Source organism: Puma concolor, chromosome D1 (assembly GCF_028749965.1).
Source record: "Puma concolor isolate L17-30 chromosome D1, mPumCon1.1.hap2, whole genome shotgun sequence".
Lineage (NCBI taxonomy): Eukaryota > Metazoa > Chordata > Mammalia > Carnivora > Felidae > Puma > Puma concolor.
Window position 1 is genome coordinate 85,990,404 of NC_141676.1, and position 20,275 is coordinate 86,010,678.

The 20,275-nt window shown below is 40.5% G+C and overlaps 1 protein-coding gene across 1 annotated transcript in view; it reads left to right on the forward strand.

The window, feature by feature from the left end:
- The window catches only part of NCAPD3 (non-SMC condensin II complex subunit D3), a 66,733-nt gene that overhangs the window by 36,833 nt on the left and 9,625 nt on the right, over window positions 1-20,275 (forward strand). The window contains exons 17-28 of the mRNA XM_086678632.1: window positions 695-886; window positions 1,209-1,306; window positions 1,401-1,516; window positions 6,021-6,128; window positions 8,131-8,245; window positions 8,340-8,447; window positions 9,569-9,807; window positions 10,742-10,821; window positions 16,864-17,001; window positions 17,275-17,408; window positions 17,658-17,857; window positions 20,069-20,179. Of these exons, the coding sequence (XP_086534758.1) occupies window positions 695-886; window positions 1,209-1,306; window positions 1,401-1,516; window positions 6,021-6,128; window positions 8,131-8,245; window positions 8,340-8,447; window positions 9,569-9,807; window positions 10,742-10,821; window positions 16,864-17,001; window positions 17,275-17,408; window positions 17,658-17,857; window positions 20,069-20,179 (1,639 nt within the window). The remainder of the gene's footprint in view (window positions 1-694; window positions 887-1,208; window positions 1,307-1,400; window positions 1,517-6,020; window positions 6,129-8,130; window positions 8,246-8,339; window positions 8,448-9,568; window positions 9,808-10,741; window positions 10,822-16,863; window positions 17,002-17,274; window positions 17,409-17,657; window positions 17,858-20,068; window positions 20,180-20,275) is intronic.

Sequence of the window (20,275 nt, forward strand, 5' to 3'; positions counted from 1 at the left end):
TTAATTGTGGAAAGAAGTGTATTTTTCACTTTACTTAGATACATAACACTGCATTTGTGCCATGGGTAATGTTTTCTCATCCAGTGCTGTGGGAGGAAGTCAAATAAATTACTTAAAACAACAAGTGACATAACACAAGCACTTTAATATACCAGAAGTATTTTTGTTTGTTTGTTTTACTTTTAAAGTGTTTGAAATATGTATTTCTGAATGGTATTGGTGGGTCATGGCAAAGTTTAGCTTGTTTAATATCACCATATTTAAATGCTAGGGTGCCATTTCTATCCATTCCTTCCATTCAAAAAACAACAGTGTCTACATTTTTTTTTTGTCACTAAAACCCTATAAACTGTGGATGTATTTGTTATTGGTAACCTATTCCTTAATGTTTGTATAGAAATTTGGGAGGGAATGAGGATAAGAAGGGTCTCAAGTGAATTACGAAATTTTATTCTTTGCTTTAAAAAGAAATACTTTAGAAGGGGAGAAATAAATGTATCTTATTCTGTGTAATAAAAATTTTAAAGATATCTGATTTGTTATCAAATATGTCACTAGCCAGGAACTTCTGCATTGACTTCCATGTGCCAGGGGAGTCCTGGAGCAGCAGAAGTTGATAACCTTTCACTGATGGCTGTTCTGAACAGTTTTGTATATTTACAGTTACAATTCTGCTTTCCCATCTTTTTTCCAGCCGCTATTTAAATAAGGCTTTTCATATCTGGTCCAAGAAAGAGAAATTCTCATCCAGTTTTATAAACAATGTGATATCCTACACTGGCACAGAACATTCTGCACCAGCCTGGATGCTGCTTTCCAAGATTGCTTGCTCATCACCCAAGCTGGACTATACCAAAATAATAGAGTCCTGGGAGAAAATCAGCAGGTTTGCATGCTTGTAACATAGTTGTTGATAGACACTAAAGATTCTTGGAAACAAAGCTCATGCCTTAAGGAAGTGGGCGTTTCCTAACTGTTTGTATACGCAGGTCTTTAAATTCTGGCATAAAAACAAACATGAAAAATAAGAATCAGTTTTAAGCTTTCAGTTTTACCCTTTGTCCAAGTAAATTAAGTGCCTTAATGCTCCTACAACTTGACTCCTAAACCATGCTTCCTTACATTCCTCCAGTGTTAACAATCCAGAGAGTATTTTGTTGGTGGCAGTGTTTTTTTGTATGTTGATATTCCTTATGCCCTTTTCCTAGTCAACAGAATCCCAATCCAAACACCTTAGGACATATTTTATGTGTTATTGGGCATATCGCAAAGCATCTTCCTAAGAGCACGCGGGACAAGGTGACTGGTGAGTGTGTATTGGGGAATCTTGAAAAAGCTTTGCCTCTCACTTTAAATGTATTTTAAGCAGTTAAATTTTGAGGGTTTTAATTTCTTTTTAGATGTGGTCAAGTGTAAGCTGAATGGATTCCAGTGGTCTCTAGAGTTGATCAGCTCAGCTGTTGATACTTTGCAAAGACTCTGTAGAGCATCTGCAGAGACACCAATGGAGGAACAGGTACACTAGAAATTCTCCTGGATATGTTTGTTGTTTATCTGTACTTGGACATGTTACTCTGTTGTGAAGTTTGAGGAGTGATCTCGGTGGAGAACCTATAAGAAATGGGTAGTCCCCAGCAGCTGATACTACAAGGAAACATTTATGTGAAAAGCCGTTGACATTCTCTGAGAAGATCTTGGCTACTCATGACACACGGTTCCCTCAGGAAGTCACCACCTTGGTTCTGGGTACAAGTGCCTTCTAGGAAGGCATGCCTTCTGGGCATATATTTTCTAATGAAAACTGCGTAGTTATTTTTTAACAAGTTGTAGCCTGGATGCTTACGATAGCTTTGTATCTCCTCCTCCTTCACTTCTACCTCATCCAAGAAGCTTAACCAATGATTCTCCACCTAGGCAGGGCGTTCCCTCCAGATCAGAAGATTTCTGATCATTTGATAGGTCATTCTCCTGGAAAATACCTGTCCTGTTACTAGAACGCCTCTTGCTTTATCGGAGCCTACAACTGATGTTCTCTACAGATGCATACACACAAATCCAAACCAGGGTTTTGTGTGAGAGCATTACTTTGACTCCCTAAAAAGGTATCCATATCAGTTTTAATAATAAATTATTTTACTGCCATGTATTCTGTTTTTATCATGAAATATACTCCTAGACAAAGCTAATCATAATGAAAAATTTTAGGGCTCGGGTGATAAATGATGATTTTAGAAGTCAAAGGTTAATTTAAATAATCGCTGGAATATATTTAAGGTTCCCAGAATAAAAATACCTTTGCTTCATCTGAGCTACCCAGCTACATTCCTTTGCTTCCTTTTCTTATATAAGTTCCTTAAAGAGAGTCCTTCCTTGATAAGTTACATCTTCTATTTGTAGGAACAGATATAATAAGAAAGTATATTATAACTTTTTTTTGCTTAGGACTTAAAACAGGTTAAAATGTACTTACCTAAAAATGCCCAGCTCTTTCCACGTAAATGGTGTCTGGTGTTTTCCTGGCATGTACCTTTTGGCTCATCTGATGAAAGGGATGCTTGTTTTGTTTGATTTTTCTAGCCGTTTATCTCTTGATCCAAGAAAAACTTTTAAATAAGGAGCATTACCTAAGTAGGGAGCATATTTGAATAGCAGAAAACAGGTCAAAACAAAGCAAAAAGGTGGTCACAAAGAAAGAATGATATAGGAAAACTGGGGAGAAATTTATATGGCAGATTATGAACAGTCATCCCACATTTCTCAGTGGCACACATCTGATTAATGGCAGAGCCATGCCTAGAACTAAGGCCTCTGATTGTCTTCCCAGTCTTTTCTTTACCAGCACTGGCTAGAGGAAGAGTGATCTATAGTACTTGGGGGGAGTCAGGGCCAGAAGCCACTGGCTTACTCACTAATGGCCCATAGTCATTAGTTACATCATTGTTAGAGTCTGTGAGGAAGACAGAGTTATCTTAACATTTAAAAATTGAGAACTAGAGGGGTGCCTGGGTGGCTTAGTTGGTTAGGTGTCCGACTTTGGCTCAGGTCATGACCTCAAGGTTTGTGAGTTCAAGGCCCGCGTTGGGCTCTGCTGACCGCTCAGAGCCTGGAGCCTGCTTTGGATTCTGTGTCTTCCCCTCTCTCTTCCCCTCCCTGACTTGTGCTCTGTCTTTCTCTCTCTCTCAAAAATAAATAAACATTTAAAAAAATTAAAAATTGAGAACTGGAGAGAGATTATTACTATGTTAGAAAAAAGGCCACAATTGTAGCTTTGGCAATACCGCTTCCCTTGGTAGTAGACACTGGACTAAGGCCCTGAGATTTTCCAGAATCTTAAGATATTTTATTTTTTTAAACACCTTTTTAACGTTTACTTATTTTTGAGAGACAGAGACAGAGCACGAGTGAAAGAGGGGTAGAGAAAGAGGGAGACCCAGAATCCAAAGCAGCCTCCAGGCTCTAAGATGTCAACCCAAAGCCTGATGCGTGACTCGAATCCACGAACCACGAGATCATGACCTGAGCCCAAATGGGATGCTCAACTGACTGAGCCACCCAGGCGCCCACAGAACCTTAGGATATTTTAAATCTGTGTGACCTGGTTGTTTCCCCTAAACATACTTCTCTTTTTCTTTTCTCTATAAATGAACATTCTATATTTTACTGCAAAAAAACAATTGCCCAAAGAACAGATGATCAGGATCTAGCTCAACAGCACTGTATATGAAAAGACATAGGTTTGGAGGCATTGTTGCTATAAGCTTGGTACCAGTTAATAGTGTTTTGTGACTGGGGCACCTAGATGACTCCATCAGTTAAGCATCTGGCTCTTGATTTCAGCTCAGGTCATGATCTCACAGTTCATGGGATCGAGCCCCACGTCACACTCCTCGCTGACAGCAAGGAGCCTATATGAGATTCTATCTCTCCTTCTCTCTGCCCCTCCCCTGCTTTCTCTCTCTCTCTCTCTCAAAGTAAATAAATAAACTTAAAAAAATAGTGTTTTGTGGCTATTGAACAAAATCTATGAGATCTTGGACTGTATTAATGGAAATAGTGTCTACAGTAAGAGGGGTGATGGTCCTCTTTATATTGGTAAAATCTAAGTCATATGCTCTTTAAAAAAAAAGTTTATTTATTTTGAGACAAAGAGACAAAGAGAGAGTTTATTTATTTTGCACGCTCAAGTGGTGGAGGGGCAGAGAGAGGGAGACAGAGAATCCCAAGCAAGCCCCACACTGTGAGTGAGGAGCCTGACATGGGGCTCAGTCTCATGAACAGTGAGATCTTAACCTGAGCCAAAAAAGGGTCAGATACTTAACTGACTAAGCCACCCAGGTGCCCCTAAGTCAGCATGTTCTAATTTAACTCCAGTGGCAACTCTATAGAGAAATGTTGATAAAATTGAATATATTGATGGGAGAGCAATTTGATGAGGTGATTACAAAGCAGGTTGTATAAGGAACAGCTAAAGGTCCTGGGTGTTTAGCAAGAAGGGAACAACTATGTGGGATAGGCTGCCTAGCTAAGTTAAAATACAGGAAGGACCATAAAATGAAAGAAGAATTAAATTTATTTGGCATCACAGAGAACTGATTTGGACCAATGACTGGAAATTGCAAGGAGACAAATTTTGGCCAACCAAAGAAAAGCCATACAGAGGTCTGCCTACAAAGGAGGGATTTGCCTCAAAACATGTCCTGGGTAATTGGAGGTGTTCACAGAAAAACTGAACAACTTGATATGAATCCCGTGTGGAGAGAATCCCAGAATTAGATGACCATTACAGTTCTCTTCCAGATTCTGTTATTCCAAAAGTTTCTAGTCCAACCACCCAGCCCAGTTCTAGGCTTGAGGCCTCACATAAGTTAACCTTTGTCTTCTTGCCAGGGTAGAGCATATGGATTTCAGAAGCTCTCTTGCCCTGGCTGTGCAACCTATTAAAATCTTAAGTGCAATAATTCTTTAAAAAGTAATAAAGACAATCATTTTGAAACATTTTAGGCTAAGTCAGACTAAAAAACATTTGGATCATAGTGAAAGTTTCCTGCAATGGTAAACATTGAACACTGTTTTGCGGTAGTGCTGCTGGGCCCCAGCTCCTCACTGACAGTGTGGAACCTGCTTGAGATTCTCTCTCCACACTCTACCCCTCTCCCCTGCTCGTGTTCTTTCTCTAAAATAAAATAAATAAAACAATGTCTTCCTAAGTCACCCACAGCATAATAGGGCAGACACACATGGAAACAGGTGATTTCAACATAATATGTAATATAATTATTAGGAATAATATAATCATTCCTAAAAGAGAAATGAACATAGGGTAATATGGAAGTCTTGGGTTCAAGCCACTTAGTTCAACCTGGGTATTTTGGACTGGCCTCCTACTGGAAATGTAGTCAGAGTTGTAGAATGTGATTCAGCTCCCTTGCTTAGCATAGAAGTGTTGTGTACCAGTAGTGGTGACCCCTTGAGGTTATTTTAACTAATAAAAAGCACTGAAAACTTGTCTTTAAGGAATACATTTCAAAACGATAACAAATGTTTTTTTTTATTCCATGTCTTTAGAAAATATACTATTTACTGTAGTAGTTACTTCACCATCTACACATACTGGACGAATTGTGATGTTTTTCTCTATTAAAGGAGCAGCACTGCTATTACAGAACTCTTATCAGTTAGGGCGCTAGATCTTCCCAGATATTTGCCTTTTGCTCTTAAAGGGCACATGTAGAAAGATATGATATCTACACACACACACACACACACACACACATATTTATGGCATCTATATATGTGTGTGTATGCTGTATATATGTACTGTTCTTTGTAAATTCTGCTTAGTCCTTATAGGCAGATTGCTAAAAGAGCAAAGATCCAAAAGCATGATGGCTGAGGCTTCTCATAAGGCTTCTTATGGTTTATGCCTTTGAAGACCATAGAGTTTCTTCTGAGACAATTGTTTCATGGACAGTCTAGTAGATGTGTGGGATCCTTCAGAGATTACCTTTGACTTGCTGCAGGAATTACTGAAGCGGGTGTGTGGGGATGTCCTCTCCACCTGTGTGCAGTCTCTGTCCAACATAGTTCTGAAGGAAAGTGGCCCTGGGAATGTGGATGAAGACCTGTTCGTAAGTAATTACTTTTCTTAACTATTGTTTTCCTTTATATCAGCTGGGATTTTCTAAAGATGACTTTCTAATGTGTATTTTTAATACTATTGGCAAGAAAAGGATTTTCTAGCCTAGAGCTTACTCTTCTAAAAAGAAGAATTTCTGTGTTGGTGACCGACCTATTCATTTTTCTTTCATGTTCTTATTATCTGGGGGAAAACTTGATGGGATATACTTTATCCAGTTAGAGCCTGTGAGGTGCCTAATCCATTAGGGAAAACACAGGGCATATTATGAAATAATAGGGCAAGAAAAGAATAAAGTGAGGGTGCTCCTTGTTCTTTTGGTTTGTTTGTTCAATATGTTTTTAAATTCTAATGTGTCTGCTAAGCTGTTTGAATATCAGATTGTAGAACTAGGGAATCATGTGGAGCCGTTCTGAACCATGCCTATAATACAGTGAAATATTTGACAACTAAAAACACAAATAACATTGGAGCAGCAAGATTGGGTGACATGGCACCCTGCTTTAGAAATTTTGTTGGTGCCAGAGAGTCCTGTGTGCCAGTAAATGTGCAATTTCCCGATTCATGTGACTGACCGTCCACAAAACATGTTGCAGTCATTCTGACTCCAACATCTGACACTCAGTAAAGCAAATAACGAGCTGCTTCTTCATGCTCTTCAGTATAAGCCATCATTTCACCAGAACTGGCCATTTTCCTCATCTGTTCCTCTCCTCTGTGCTTGCCTGCTTTGCCACCTCACATTTGTACCTTGAGACCAAAGACTATGTTGAGATTTGTGACAAGAGACCGGTTGTGCTGAGGCATTAATGTGAACACTTCAGTAATAAAACTATTATCAGTAGGAATCCACACATTTCAGTGCAGGGGGCTGTGACGTGTAGGATGTCCCCATCCCAAGCTTTCTAGAGGGTCTTGCACCTCTAATTTGAGCAGCTACTGCCCAAACTAAGAAAAATGCTTGTCATGACCAGAGAGTTTTTCCTTCTAAGATTTTTCTTTTCAACTGTTAAATATGTCACCAAAATCTACCTTTCAGTCAAAATATATATGGAGAAGTTTTGCCCTATATAATATTGTTTACTTCACTCTTCTTTAAATATAATGCAAGTATTCCTTTCATCCACTAAGAGATACATGTTCAGGATTTTTTAAATATACATACACTTACTGGCTTCCTCACTCTAAGCCTTTCACATTTTACTGTTTAGCCTCACCCATGCTTCTCTGGGATAAATTAAAACCAGTGTTATTAACTATCAAGTTGTATGTTCTTAAACACACAGTAGAAGCAGCTGTGAGGAAGCTAGCACTTACAAGTTTTTGATAGGAGTCTAAATAGTAAACCAATCAGGAACACCCTTTGGAAATATGTTTTAAAATGTAAAACAACTTTATGCCCTTTAAACCCTAGATTACTTCTAAGGAAGTGGAACAGTACTTAAAGGTGCAAAAGTGTTCCTCAGACGGAATGCAAACAGTAGCAAAGGATTAGAAACAATGTAAATGTTCATTAGTAATGGAGTAAACTATGATAACATCATAGTTTTTAATGTACTTATGTAGTCATTAAACATATTAACTAGGGGCGCCTGGGTGGCGCAGTCGGTTAAGCGTCCGACTTCAGCCAGGTCACGATCTCGCGGTCTGTGAGTTCGAGCCCCGCGTCAGGCTCTGGGCTGATGGCTCGGAGCCTGGAGCCTGTTTCCGATTCTGTGTCTCCCTCTCTCTGCCCCTCCCCCGTTCATGCTCTGTCTCTCTCTGTCCCAAAAATAATAAATAAAAAAAAATAAAATAAAATAAACATATTAACTATATATATTGACATAAAAGATAGAGTGAATTTTACCAAGTAATGACTAAGTTTTCCCAGTGACTATTTTTATGAAAAAAATAGTTGTTTTAATTTGGGGAACAAAAAAATATTGACATGTCTTTAGCTAGAGTTATTTTTCTTTTGCCTTATTATATTGCAAAACCAATTCTTTTTTCAGGTGAAGTACATTTTTACCTTGGGAGATATAGCCCAGCTTTGTCCAGCCAGAGTGGAGAAGCGAGCCTTCCTTCTGATTCAGTCCATCCTCGCTTCTTCTGTTGATGTGGATCATTGTAAGGCACTTGAAATTATCCTCTGCATGTGCTATCTTAAGGCGGACTTGGCCCCTGAGATACTGTAAATAAGTCCTCTTTTCCTTCCTTGTAGCAGCATCACCTCCAGGTTGCAGTGAAGCCCCAGCGTTTCAGCCACTTTCCCAGGTCAGAGGCTCTGTCATGCCTTCCGTGATCAGAGCACATGCCATCATTACCTTGGGTAAGTGAGAATAATGTGGGGAGAGTATTGTTTGTGCAGTTTAGTTCCATAGGTAGCTTTTTGTCTCAAATAAGCCAGCCTTAGTAAATATGTTACATACACGGAGCTAGTGTTTATTCTAGCTCTTGTGAATTTGGAAGGGAATTCTGATAGCAACCCCCAGCTCAGAGGCATACCAGAGTGCTGATAATGAGAGCCCTCAGTTGGCAGCTACCCTAGATGATCAGACTCAAGGCACTCCCTGGAGGGAGCTTTTGTTTTTTATGTTAATTTATCACAATTATACCTGTCCTGTGGGTTGTTTTTTAATACTCATAATGCAGCACCATAAAGTCTTCATCAAGACACTGCACTAATCAGAATCAGGCGCTACATTGATTTCTGGGAATGAAAAAATAAATTTGCAGTTCAGTTCATAAAAGGAGATAGTTTATCTGATACCAGAACTGGTAGATGAGCTATTAAACATTTCCGCATGGACTCAAATTGTTGTTAATCTTGAAAAGATGGACCTCTGTGCTATACTTTAATTTTTTTTAAGTATAACTATGTATTTTATGCTGGGTAGGATTTATGAAATTTTTTGTAATAGCAGTTATTTTTCAAAAATCTAAGAATTGTGAATGAGAGCAAAACATTCCCCAGGTCACAAAAATATACAAACCAATAAAACTCAACAACAGCCTTCCTTCTCCTAACTGTGAACGAGAAGTAAAATGAGGTGATTATTCTTTCCTGTTTGCCTAGCTCAGATTTCAAATTCATTGCTAAACTTTTTAGCTATTAGATTTTGTTAGTCATTTTGAAGGGAAGTAGATAACTCTCAAATTCAAATGTTGACTTTAAAAAGAGGATAGTTTTACTCCAGTGAAGGAACATCTCTTAGTGTATGTCTCGTGGAACCCTGGAGGGGCCGTGGGGGGGGGGGGGGGGGACATTATTTTTAGGTATTTTGAACCTCCTTATATTTAGTAGTATGGGTTTGTTTTTGATTTTGTTTTGTTTGTGATTATTGACATGATATTTTAACTTTGATCAAGTAAAATCCATAGCAAGATATATCTGGAGAAAATTTAGGCATAGAGTTATTAAAGTCAAGACATCTTCATCTTCTGTGACAGGTAAGTTGTGCTTACAGCATGAGGATCTTGCAAAGAAGAGCATCCCAGCTCTTGTGCGAGAGCTGGAGGTGTGTGATGATGTGGCCGTTCGCAACAATGTTGTCATTGTGATGTGTGACCTTTGTATCCGGTACACCGTCATGGTGGACAAGTACATTCCCAATATCTCCATGTGTCTGAAGGATTCAAATCCATTCATCCGAAAGCAGACACTCATCTTGCTTACCAATCTCTTGCAGGTATGTATGAGAATTGGGCCCGTCATTTTTTTTTTCCTTCCACTATTTCTTCTGGTTTCAAGGAATACTTGAGTAGTATAGGAAATGTGCTGCTCTCTAATAGAATCGAAAAATAATCAGCCTGTTCTCTGGTTTAAAATATCATTCTACTGTTCTGTACAGCCTTCTTAAACAGATTGTTACTTCCCAATACTTGTTTTGGGTGTATGTTCAGATATCTCATAAGCCAAAGTGAAGTTTCATGTTTGCGAATAAACTCCATGCAAGGATTAGCCCGCTCAGTGGACAGTAGTTCTAGTTCCGGTTCTGTCATTCTTGACTTTGAACAGATCAGTGCTTCTCAGACGTAACTTCTTCTTTTGTGAAGTGAGGATCATATCTGCCCTGCTGTTTCAGAGTTGCTCTGAGAGTCCAATGAGACATTTTAGTGGGCAAAAGAGCTTCGTGAACTCAGAACTCTCAGTGAACAGAGTATTCAATGTTTTTCTTCCCACTGAGAACCTATGTTTAGCCTATAGTGAGGAAGGAAATATTTGATCTTTAAAAAGAAGGCATTTAACCAAGTTGTATATCTATTCTAGTATGTTCTGTAGGCTTATTTTTTTACGTGGTTGGTTAGGTACCTGACGAAGGCACCATTGGCACTCTCCCTTTTAAAGCCATGTGCTTTGAGTCATTTTCCTAATAGAGTAGATATGATGCTCTTCTACCCACATATCCCTCCACTTCTCTTCGTGATTAACAAGTGTATGTGCTTTCAAGATGGTTGGGAAGTGAGTGCTAACAAATTGCGCTAATGTGCCACAGACAGACTGAGTAGCTGACAGGTGTGATGTTAAACAAAAGAAAGTTAACAGTTGGTTTTATAACTGAATGCATTTAAAGTTTGTATATTACAATTCATCCTTAAACATTCCGGTTTCTCTTTGTACAGGAAGAATTTGTGAAATGGAAGGGCTCTCTGTTCTTTCGATTTGTTAGCACTCTGATAGATTCACACCCGGACATCGCCAGGTAACTTCCCTCACATGTCAGATGATTGAACGATTTACCAAATTTCTGGTATATATTAGATCTCTTTTCTCTAAAATTGGTTTAGAGTTGAGTTATTTAGGATTTAGTGAGCTTTTGGCAGTTGCCAGAAAACTAGCAGATTTTTAAGCTATATAACAAAGCTTTATTTTTTTATGTTTATTTATTTTGAGAGAGAGAGATAGAGAGAGAGAGAGAGAGAGAGAGAGCGCATGCACATGCAAGTGGAGGAGGAGCAGAGAGAAAGGGAGAGAGACAATCCCAAGCAGGCTCCATGTTGTCAGTGCAGAGGATGATCTGTGATCCCGAGATCATGACCTGAGCCAAAATCAAGAGTCAGACACTTAAGCAGCTGAGCCACCTAGTGCACCAACAAAGCTTTATTTTGCACATAAATAAAAAATTAATAAATCACTCATCCAGATTGACTATTAAATAATCTCAGAAATTACTACATTTGCTAACATTGTTGATTCTTCCCTAAAGGAGTAATGAACAGCAGTATATGACTTTGTCATAGTAAATTATATGGAATTTTAGCCATTAACTGTTGACTTAACTGTGTTGATTTCTAGGCCAATAAAATGTCAGTTTTGATGGAGTTAAGGCTTTCTTTTAAGTGTAGAAATTATAAAGAAGAAATTCTAGGAATTAAGACAATCACACAGTGTAAAATGAGATTATACAAATTACAAGGCTTCCCTATCAATTCCCAAGGAATTGGAAGGGAAGGGAATTGCTTTGTCACTTGTTAATTCCTATCATTCTATAATTTTTTTAAGGATTTATTTTCAAGGGGATGAGAAATGATCCCACAGAATTAGTTAACCTTGATTATGTTGCATGAATAATTCTTTTTAAAGCAAGTCTGCAATTGGAAAATAGAATGTTGAATGCCACAGTTGGGAAAAGGTCTTTATAGAGTTCATTAACTATAAATAACTTAAAATAATGGGTCCCTCTGCTTCTAAATATGGTCACCAATGATTTACTCTGAGTTCCATGAAAGAATTTCCGTTCAGTTTTCTTTGGGTATAATTTTCCAAGAAGGAATATTTTACATACTAAACTAGTAGAAGGTTAACATTCCAATTAATGCTATCTAGAATCAGAAATAAAAAGCTAAGACTATTACTTTTTCTTTGTGTATATAATTGAGAGAGAAAGGACCAAAATAGCAATGCATTGCCCTCTCACCTATACTCTGCTACCATAAGATTGGCTGTCATGGTGTTCTCTATACAATGTGTAGCCCAGAAGCTGGCATAATTAGAAGTGTTGAGAAGGTTTTCACATGATGAGCCTGGGAGGTAAGATTGGTTGTTTAGCTTGCACTTTTGGGTTTACTTACTTTTCTCAGCTCCTATGCATGTATGTTAACAAGAGCATTGATCAGTATGTAACATACACAGAACCTGTTGTATAGGCGATCAGAGTATGAATCAGAAAGAAATTAGAAAACCGGATAGGTAATTACACCATAGTAAAATTATCAGTGCCTCTTACAGTATTTTGATACTTCTTTTTTAAGTCTATTTTATCCCTGTATTGTGGGTGTGTTTAAACAGTTGTTCAAATGTGGGTCCTGATTTTCAGCTTTGATAAGCTGATGACTACCTTTGTTAACTGTAATTTAAATTAGTCTCTTTCCCTAGTTTTAGGTCAGGCCAGTCTGCTTACATCAAACACATTAGTTTTTCCATATGTATCTACTAATACAGATCTTCGAAAGAGACTAGTGACAGAGCCTGTTGCATTTATTTCTGGCCCAGGAGGATTTCCTGAAGATTCTGGCATGAGCAAATTCGCATGACATTTTTTTATTTTTATTTTTTTTTTTCAACGTTTATTTATTTTTGGGACAGAGAGAGACAGAGCATGAGCGGGGGAGGGGCAGAGAGAGAGGGAGACACAGAATCGGAAACAGGCTCCAGGCTCTGAGCCATCAGCCCAGAGCCTGACGCGGGGCTCGAACTCACGGACCGCGAGATCGTGACCTGGCTGAAGTCGGACGCTTAACCGACTGCGCCACCCAGGCGCCCCTCGCATGACATTTTTAATTGGTCGTACACACCCACAATTTGGAGGCTGCAAAATTGTATTGATGTACTTTCCCCTCTGCCTACAAGGTGGTGTCCTTGTGGTACAGCATTCACAGATTGAAAGGTTACAGGCTGGTTGTTTTGAGGTTAACTGGGCAAATGCTGCAGAAGTGCAAAAGACGGCCAGAGAGATTCAAGGTAAGAGAATGACTAAGATAATGGCCATTGAGATAGAAAAGGAAGTAAAGACAGAGATTGTTTGGTTTGGAGGAGAGGAAGTGAGTACCTAGAGGGCTTAGTGAAGCTGTGGAACAAGAGGAATGGGGATGAGGTCAGAAAGCTGGAAGGATATGTGTATGTGATCATGAGGTAGATTAGCTGACTTCAGAAGTGGGTGTTCCAGGTGTAGTGACATGTTCTGGATGGGGCTGCAGAGTAGCTTCCCAGAGCATAGGCGTAAGGGTCACTAGAGCCGATGTAATCAGAAAAACAGAAAGTTAGGGGTTAAATGAGCCCATCTGTAGACATTGAAGATGCTCTGAGAGATTGTCTTGGTCAATTCAGATAGTTACAACAAAATACCACAGACCTAGTAGCTTATAACAACAAAAATTTCTTTCTCACCTTTTGGAGGCTGGAAGTCTGAGACCAGGGCGCCAGCACAGTTGGGGTCTGGTGAAGGTCCTCCTCCAGATAGCTAGTTTCTGTTTGTATCTTCACATGGTAGAAGGGATGAGAGATCTTTCTGGGGCTTCTTTTATAAGGACTTTAATCTCATTCACTAACCCCAAAGGCCCAGCATCCTAAGACCATTTCCTTAGGGTCTAGGTTTCCAACATAGGAATGGGGCAGGGGTGGGGGGACACAATATTCAGACCATAGCAGTGATGCTGGGATCTGGAATGGAAAAAACTAAAACTAGGAAGTGGTTACCAAGCAGTTGAGGGGCAAATAGATAGCCAGAGCCTCTGTAGAGAAGGCTCTGTAGAAAAGGTATTATTACATGGACCAGGTAGAGGAAGCCAACCCACCATTCCCTCTTTCCTGTACCTTCCTCAAATAGCCTTTTCTTCAGAGCACTTGTGGCAGCATATTTGTATGTATAACATCTCTCTACCTGCTAGAATATAAGCATCTGGGAGGGGCCAAGATTTTGTTTTGTTGACTGCGGTATCCCTAGCACCTAAAAGAGAGCCTGAGACTAAGTGGACCCTCAATGAACATTTCATAAATGAATGAATGAAAATATTATGACGGGGGCGGGGGTAGTGGGTGTGGGAATATGGTCCTCCTTCCTCGACTCTGGCGTTTGGGAGAAGCAGCAAGTGGCCTTCCCTTAAGAGGACTGTGGGAAATGGTGTCCCCAGAGGAAAGCCAGCCCTGACTTGCGAAGAAGGGAAGTGTGGAGAGGGGAGAGAGCTGACTCCTGGGAAGTACAGTATACACTGTGGAAGCACTCAAGGCCGGGGAAAGGAGACATGGGAAGTGAGATGAGGAGAAAAGAAACAGAACAGTATAGGGATGTGAGAGAGATGAGGAGGACTGGGTAACAAGGGGGCCTGGATTTGGGGTGTAGCCAAGGAGCACATAGATGTGGGAAATTACTTACCTCAGGTTTCAAAGAGAATTCTGGCATAAGTCGGTCTGAGATAGACCATGTTGTAGGCCAGATCAGGAATAGGAGTCCATGAACAGTGGCCTTTATTGAACAGATAGCTGCTTCAGAATAGCATTTGGCATGGGAAAATATCTGAAAATAGTCAGATTTTTATGTTCCTACTAATACTGAAAGTGGAAGTAAGGCTGTTTGAAATCTGGATTTGGATTCTTACTAAGAGAGTAATAATTGTTTTCTGCAAGATTATTATGACCCAGATTTAGCTGGTCTTCTATATAACACAATTAATGCTGTGTAAAATGTTTACAGGGTATCCCTGAATTGGTGGTGTGATTACATGCTGTTTCTTTTAATTGTCCTGAGGGATGAGAAGTGGTGGGAAAGGATGCTGAGATCTTAACTTAGTGCGGTGTCTTTGGGGCTGTTGAAGCTTTCCGTTCCAGGTACCTGAAGAGTGCTGCCTTCTGCCACTCTAAAGGAATGCTCCAGGAAGCACTGCTTGGACTGCTCATTTTTTTTAACTTTACAGCTGACAAACAAACAAACAAAAAAATGCAGAATTGTCTCTCTTCCCCAGTTTGTCAAGCTAGTAGGATCTGTGAGTTTGATCCAGTCAGGGATGAAATGTACCCTTTTAAGCCCCAGTAAATGCAGCAGCAGGATTAGTGCTGGATGTTACCCCATTGACTGTGGTTTCTGGCTTCTCATGATGCAGAGCCCTCTCACTCTGCTTCCAGCCCTGAGCATGTGAATCCTTTGCATAATTTATGTTACTATTAGATTTATCTGTGTAGTTGGTTAAGCCAGTTATTCACTAGGGAGTAGACTGCAGTATCTTGCCCACCAGTTAGTTCCCTCTCCCAGTATGTATTCTTGACCTGAACTCCGAGTAGAGGAATGTTTGACATCAAGTTGAAGCCCGTAAGTTGAAGCTCAGAGCAGCCCTTCTTCTTGCAGAAGAGTTCCTGGATTCTGTCTGATCTTATTGTCATGTGAATGACTTCAAATATGAGGAGAAAATGCAGGTAGTTGTAAGAACTGCTGTGCCGTGGAAGGTTAACCGTAATAAAACACTGCAGAAAGTGACATCTTGTTGTTTTGGGGGGAATAGTTTTTGTTTACTTAATGGTGGTCACAAATGGCTCCTAGATCAGTAGGTGCTTCTAGCTGGCCTTAAGTGAAATTCTGCTTCGGAGATTCCCTTTATGATACAGAGTTGTACTTGTTTTGGGTTCAGAATGTCAGGCTGCTCCCTTATTTCCTGGGTGAATGAATAGATAAAGTGCTGCTATTTACAGTGAAATTTTTACCTAGGCTTACTTCAACATCGTTTTTGGAACTACCTTCTTTAAGTTTTAATTGATGGTGTGCTTTGAATACAGAGTGATTTTAATATTAGCCTCAGAAGGATCATTAGGGGAAGGTGAATCTCCTGCAAGTCCTATGCATTCCAAAGCCAAGAATTGTTTTGGGTCATCCTTGTCACTACCACCCACCCTTGAGAGCTGAGTGGTGCCCCTGTGCAGGTTGAAATTGCATTTATCTCTGAAATGAAATTAAGACAATCGTCTGCACAATCTGAATGGATCAGAGCCAGCCTTGCACCACCCCATACTGTTTCCTGGGCAAACTCTCTCCCCTACTAAACAAACTGTCCGAGGCCTGTAGTTAGATAGCCTGCCTTTGTCCATGTCCATTTGACTTTGGAAACTGTTAGTGTTTTGCTCTTCAGATGGGTGCGGTGCTGGTGACATCAGTATCTCATGTTGGATGCCTCTCCAAGATTTAGGGGCACAGGAGAAAGGAGAGTGCCCAGGGCTTGCTGATGAGTCCAAAGCTCAGTGAGAGCCCTTCACTATCTGTGCTGACCCAAACTCTGAGGCTCTTGTAATTAATCCCAATTCTTGAAAAAGTCCCAGTTACTAAAACAGGTTTTTGCTCATTATTGTGGGCAACAAACCTCAAAGTGGGGTGGGGAAGCCAAATACTCATTTTTTGGTAGTGGTTTGTTGTTGCATCAGCCATGAGGACCACAGGGTTTTGCTTAAAAGAGCAATTTGGGGGCAGTTGGTTGTTCTCCCACATTTGAAGTGTAGCTGAATAATAACACCTTGTTAGAATTTTCAAAGGAATCCTTGTAGAAAAAGCCTTTATGCTGACCTTGGATTCAAAAAGGAGGCTGTTGAGCAAGGACAGACAAAAGAAGCTAAATTTGTATCTTGCTTTTGATCTGAATGAAGCTGGGTATTGGGATAGATTACATATACCTTTCTCTTATTCACATCTCAGCATTCTTATGTAATTTTAGAGACTGTCTGCGAACCGCAAACAGGTCTCTTTCTTCTGTTTCCTCCTTCTTTGCAGTTTTGGGGAGTTTTGCCTGGCTCACCTGTTACTGAAGAGGAATCCTGTCATGTTCTTCCAGCATTTCATTGAGTGTATCTTCCACTTCAATAACTATGAGAAGCATGAGAAGTATAACAAATTCCCCCAGTCAGAGAGGTTAGTGAAGCTCTTGGGAAGGGCTGGGTGAACAGACACGGCCCCGGCATTCCTTGTGGTGGCCTTCCTTCTCTTGGCCAGTGACTCCAGGCAGTTCACCCATGCAAGTAGCAGCCTAAAGGAGGTGCCTCTGGGAAGCACTGTCATCTCCTCCGTGCACTTATGTAAGCCTTGTGTAGACGGCTTTTAGGATGCTGCAGAATGCTGTAGAAAGTAATGTCCTTGTACCCTTGCCCACGTGATGTGTGATAAAATTGTCCCATTTTGCTATAGAGAGAAGCGGCTGTTTTCACTGAAGGGGAAGACAAACAAGCAGAAACGAATGAAAATCTACAAGTTTCTTCTGGAGCACTTCACAGATGAACAGCGATTCAATATCACTTCTAAAATCTGCCTTAGTATTTTGGGTAGGCCTGGTGTGTTTGGGATAAAGTATATGTTTCCAAATGAAATACTGTGTGGCTAGTGCAGACCAGCAGCAAATGAGACCCTCGTACTGTGGGAGGACCCCATTTTTGCTTTCTTTGACATCAGCTGTGCCAATGCAGACACCCACCTTGAAGCCAAGAGGAGCCCTCCTAGCTCTGTGGGATACATTTCCCCCACCCTGGGGCTGGACTCTTTCTCGGGGGCTGATCTTTTGTGCTCTTTTCCAGCATGCTTTGCTGACGGCATCCTGCCACTGGACATGGAAGCCAGTGAGTTGCTCTCAGATACATTTGAGGTCCTCAGCTCAAAGGAGATCAAGCTTTTGGCCATGAGATCTAAAGCAGATAAGGACCTGCTTATGGAAGAAGATGACACAGCTTTGGCCAATGCAGTCATGCAGGAAGCTCAGAAGAGGCTCATCTCACAAGTGAGTTTGTTGTTCCATAAATGGGCCTGTTTACGCCCATGCTTCTCTGTCCGCCCCCTAACTACTGGTGGTCTACCTCAGATCCAGATTTCATTCTCACCCATGGCCTTAAGATGCACCCCAGTGATGATGTTTCTGCCTCTGTGTTTCTAGCTCCAACTTCTCTCATGGCCTGAACACATCCCACTTGCCTGCCTGAATGTGCCACAGACATTTCAGGCTTAGTGTGGCCAAACAGAGTTACTCCTCTCTTCCTCCTCTTTGTCTCTCTTCCCACAGTCTCTACTGTAGAGAAGGAGACTGTTATCTACCAAGTTGTCCATTAGGGAACCTGAAGTCTGGCATGCCAGGTGCATGCTTCCTTTGGCCAGAATGTGAAAACTGGGATCAGACTGATTTAAGGGAGTGCTAAATTGCCATAGTCACAAGGCCCCAGTTCTTACACCTGGCCTCAATTACTAGGCTCTATTTCCCACCTGAGCCCTGAAAACTTTGGACCTCAAAGAAATAGATTTTGATGTCATTCAGTGTGTTAGCAGATCCTATATATTTTATCTCACAAACCCATCTCTCTACCCCATTCCAACCAGTTCTGCACACACTTAACCTGGTGCCATTTCTGGCACCCTTTATGTCTCTAGTTTCTTTCTGTTCCAGGCTGTATACCACTTTGCTGCCACAGCAGTCTTTCTTAAGGACAAATTGGATCATTTTATCTTCCTGGTTAAAAGAGACTGGAGGGAGATTGGCTGCAAAGGCAGCAGGGAACCTTCAGGGTGATAGATTACAGGTGGTTATGTGGATGATAGATAGTGTTGGTTAGTCACCTCTGTACCGTTGTCAGACTCATCAAAGTGTTCACTTAACATGGGTAAATTTTATCACATCTAAGTTATAGCCCACTAATGCTACCTTTAGTCAGTCGTTTGGTGGCTTCCAATCATCTTCTGAGTAAAATCCTGATTCTTTTTCAAGACACACAGAGCTGTTGGGTGTCCCTCCGCCCTTGCGCCTCCCGTCTCTACGCCCCCCTCCTTGACCATCCCATCCAGGTCACTGTTGGTTCCTTGGGTAGAAAGCGTCGCTTCTGCCATTGTGTCTTTGTGTGCTGCCCATCTGTCTGCCTGCAGGGCCTCTCCCTCCCTGTCCTCCTTTCCTGCCACCAAACTCCTACATCTTTTCAAAAGAAGCCCCTGCCTCTCTAGGCATCCCTTGTCTATAAATCCCTCACCATCCTGCCAGCTGTCACACCATGCCACACATCAGAGCACACAGTCTTGTCTAGAAGCAGCTTGAAGGCAAGAATTCTTGGCTTCGTTTCTACATCCCCAGGGGTTAGCTTTGTGTCTGGTACAGAGAAGGCATTTGATAACATTTATTGAGTTGAATTCACTTAGACCACTTTTTAAGACTATCCCTATACTTAACCATCTGCTCAGATTCATATTTATTTGTTTATTTCTCTACCAATTGCCCTTCTATTTCAGGAACTCTGATAAGACGTTTTTAGAAATAGTGATTTACAAGGAAGGAACCTATACTAGTGAGTATAAATGAGAGGAAAAAGAATACTTGTCAGATTCAAAATGATAAATCTTACCACATATGAGGGCTGTTATAATGATTATTTTTAATTCTAAGAGATTTATTACAAAATATTTGTGGCTAGTGACCATTCATGGTAAAGAATTTGAAGGCTTGGTCAAATCAGGTACTATATAAATACATAACCCTTTTCTAAATGTGTGCAAAGTTTAGACACACAAAAAGAGAGAGATACCAAATTGACTCATGTTTGCCGTTCTCAACTATTTGCCATTTCACATCAGGAAAAAAAAAATGTCTCTTTTGAGCTCATTTTCATTCCTCCTGAGTGGAAGAATGGAATGCATCTGAGATGGATTTGTGTGGACATTTGGAGCTTGCTGTCAAGTTATTCAACATTTTTCTAATTCCCGCTTCTTGTTTAGAAAGTAAGAATAGCATTCATCCTCATCCTCCTTCACAAATCCTTCAGAGTGTTTTGAGGTAATGCTTATAAAGTCTCCAGGACAAAGGTGCTGGGTCCTCTACAATCTCCAGTATCATAATAAAAAAATAAGAAGCTTCTGTAGCACCCTAGATTGGCTGTACAGAAAGAACTAGGTCAAGGAGAAGCCTTTGTCTCAGAACTTTTCCACCTAAAACATGCCTTTGTTTGTGTTACTACAGGTTCAGAAGAAGAATTTCATAGAAAATATTATTCCAATTATCATCTCCCTGAAGACTGTGCTAGAGAGAAATAAGATCCCAGCTTTGCGGGAACTCATGACCTATCTCAGGGTAAAAGATGACCTTGTGCTTTGTGGTTGGGGTGTCTCCCTTCTCCAGCTCAGTAGTCAGAATCTGTAGCAGTTATGATGGTGCAGTTGGTCAGTG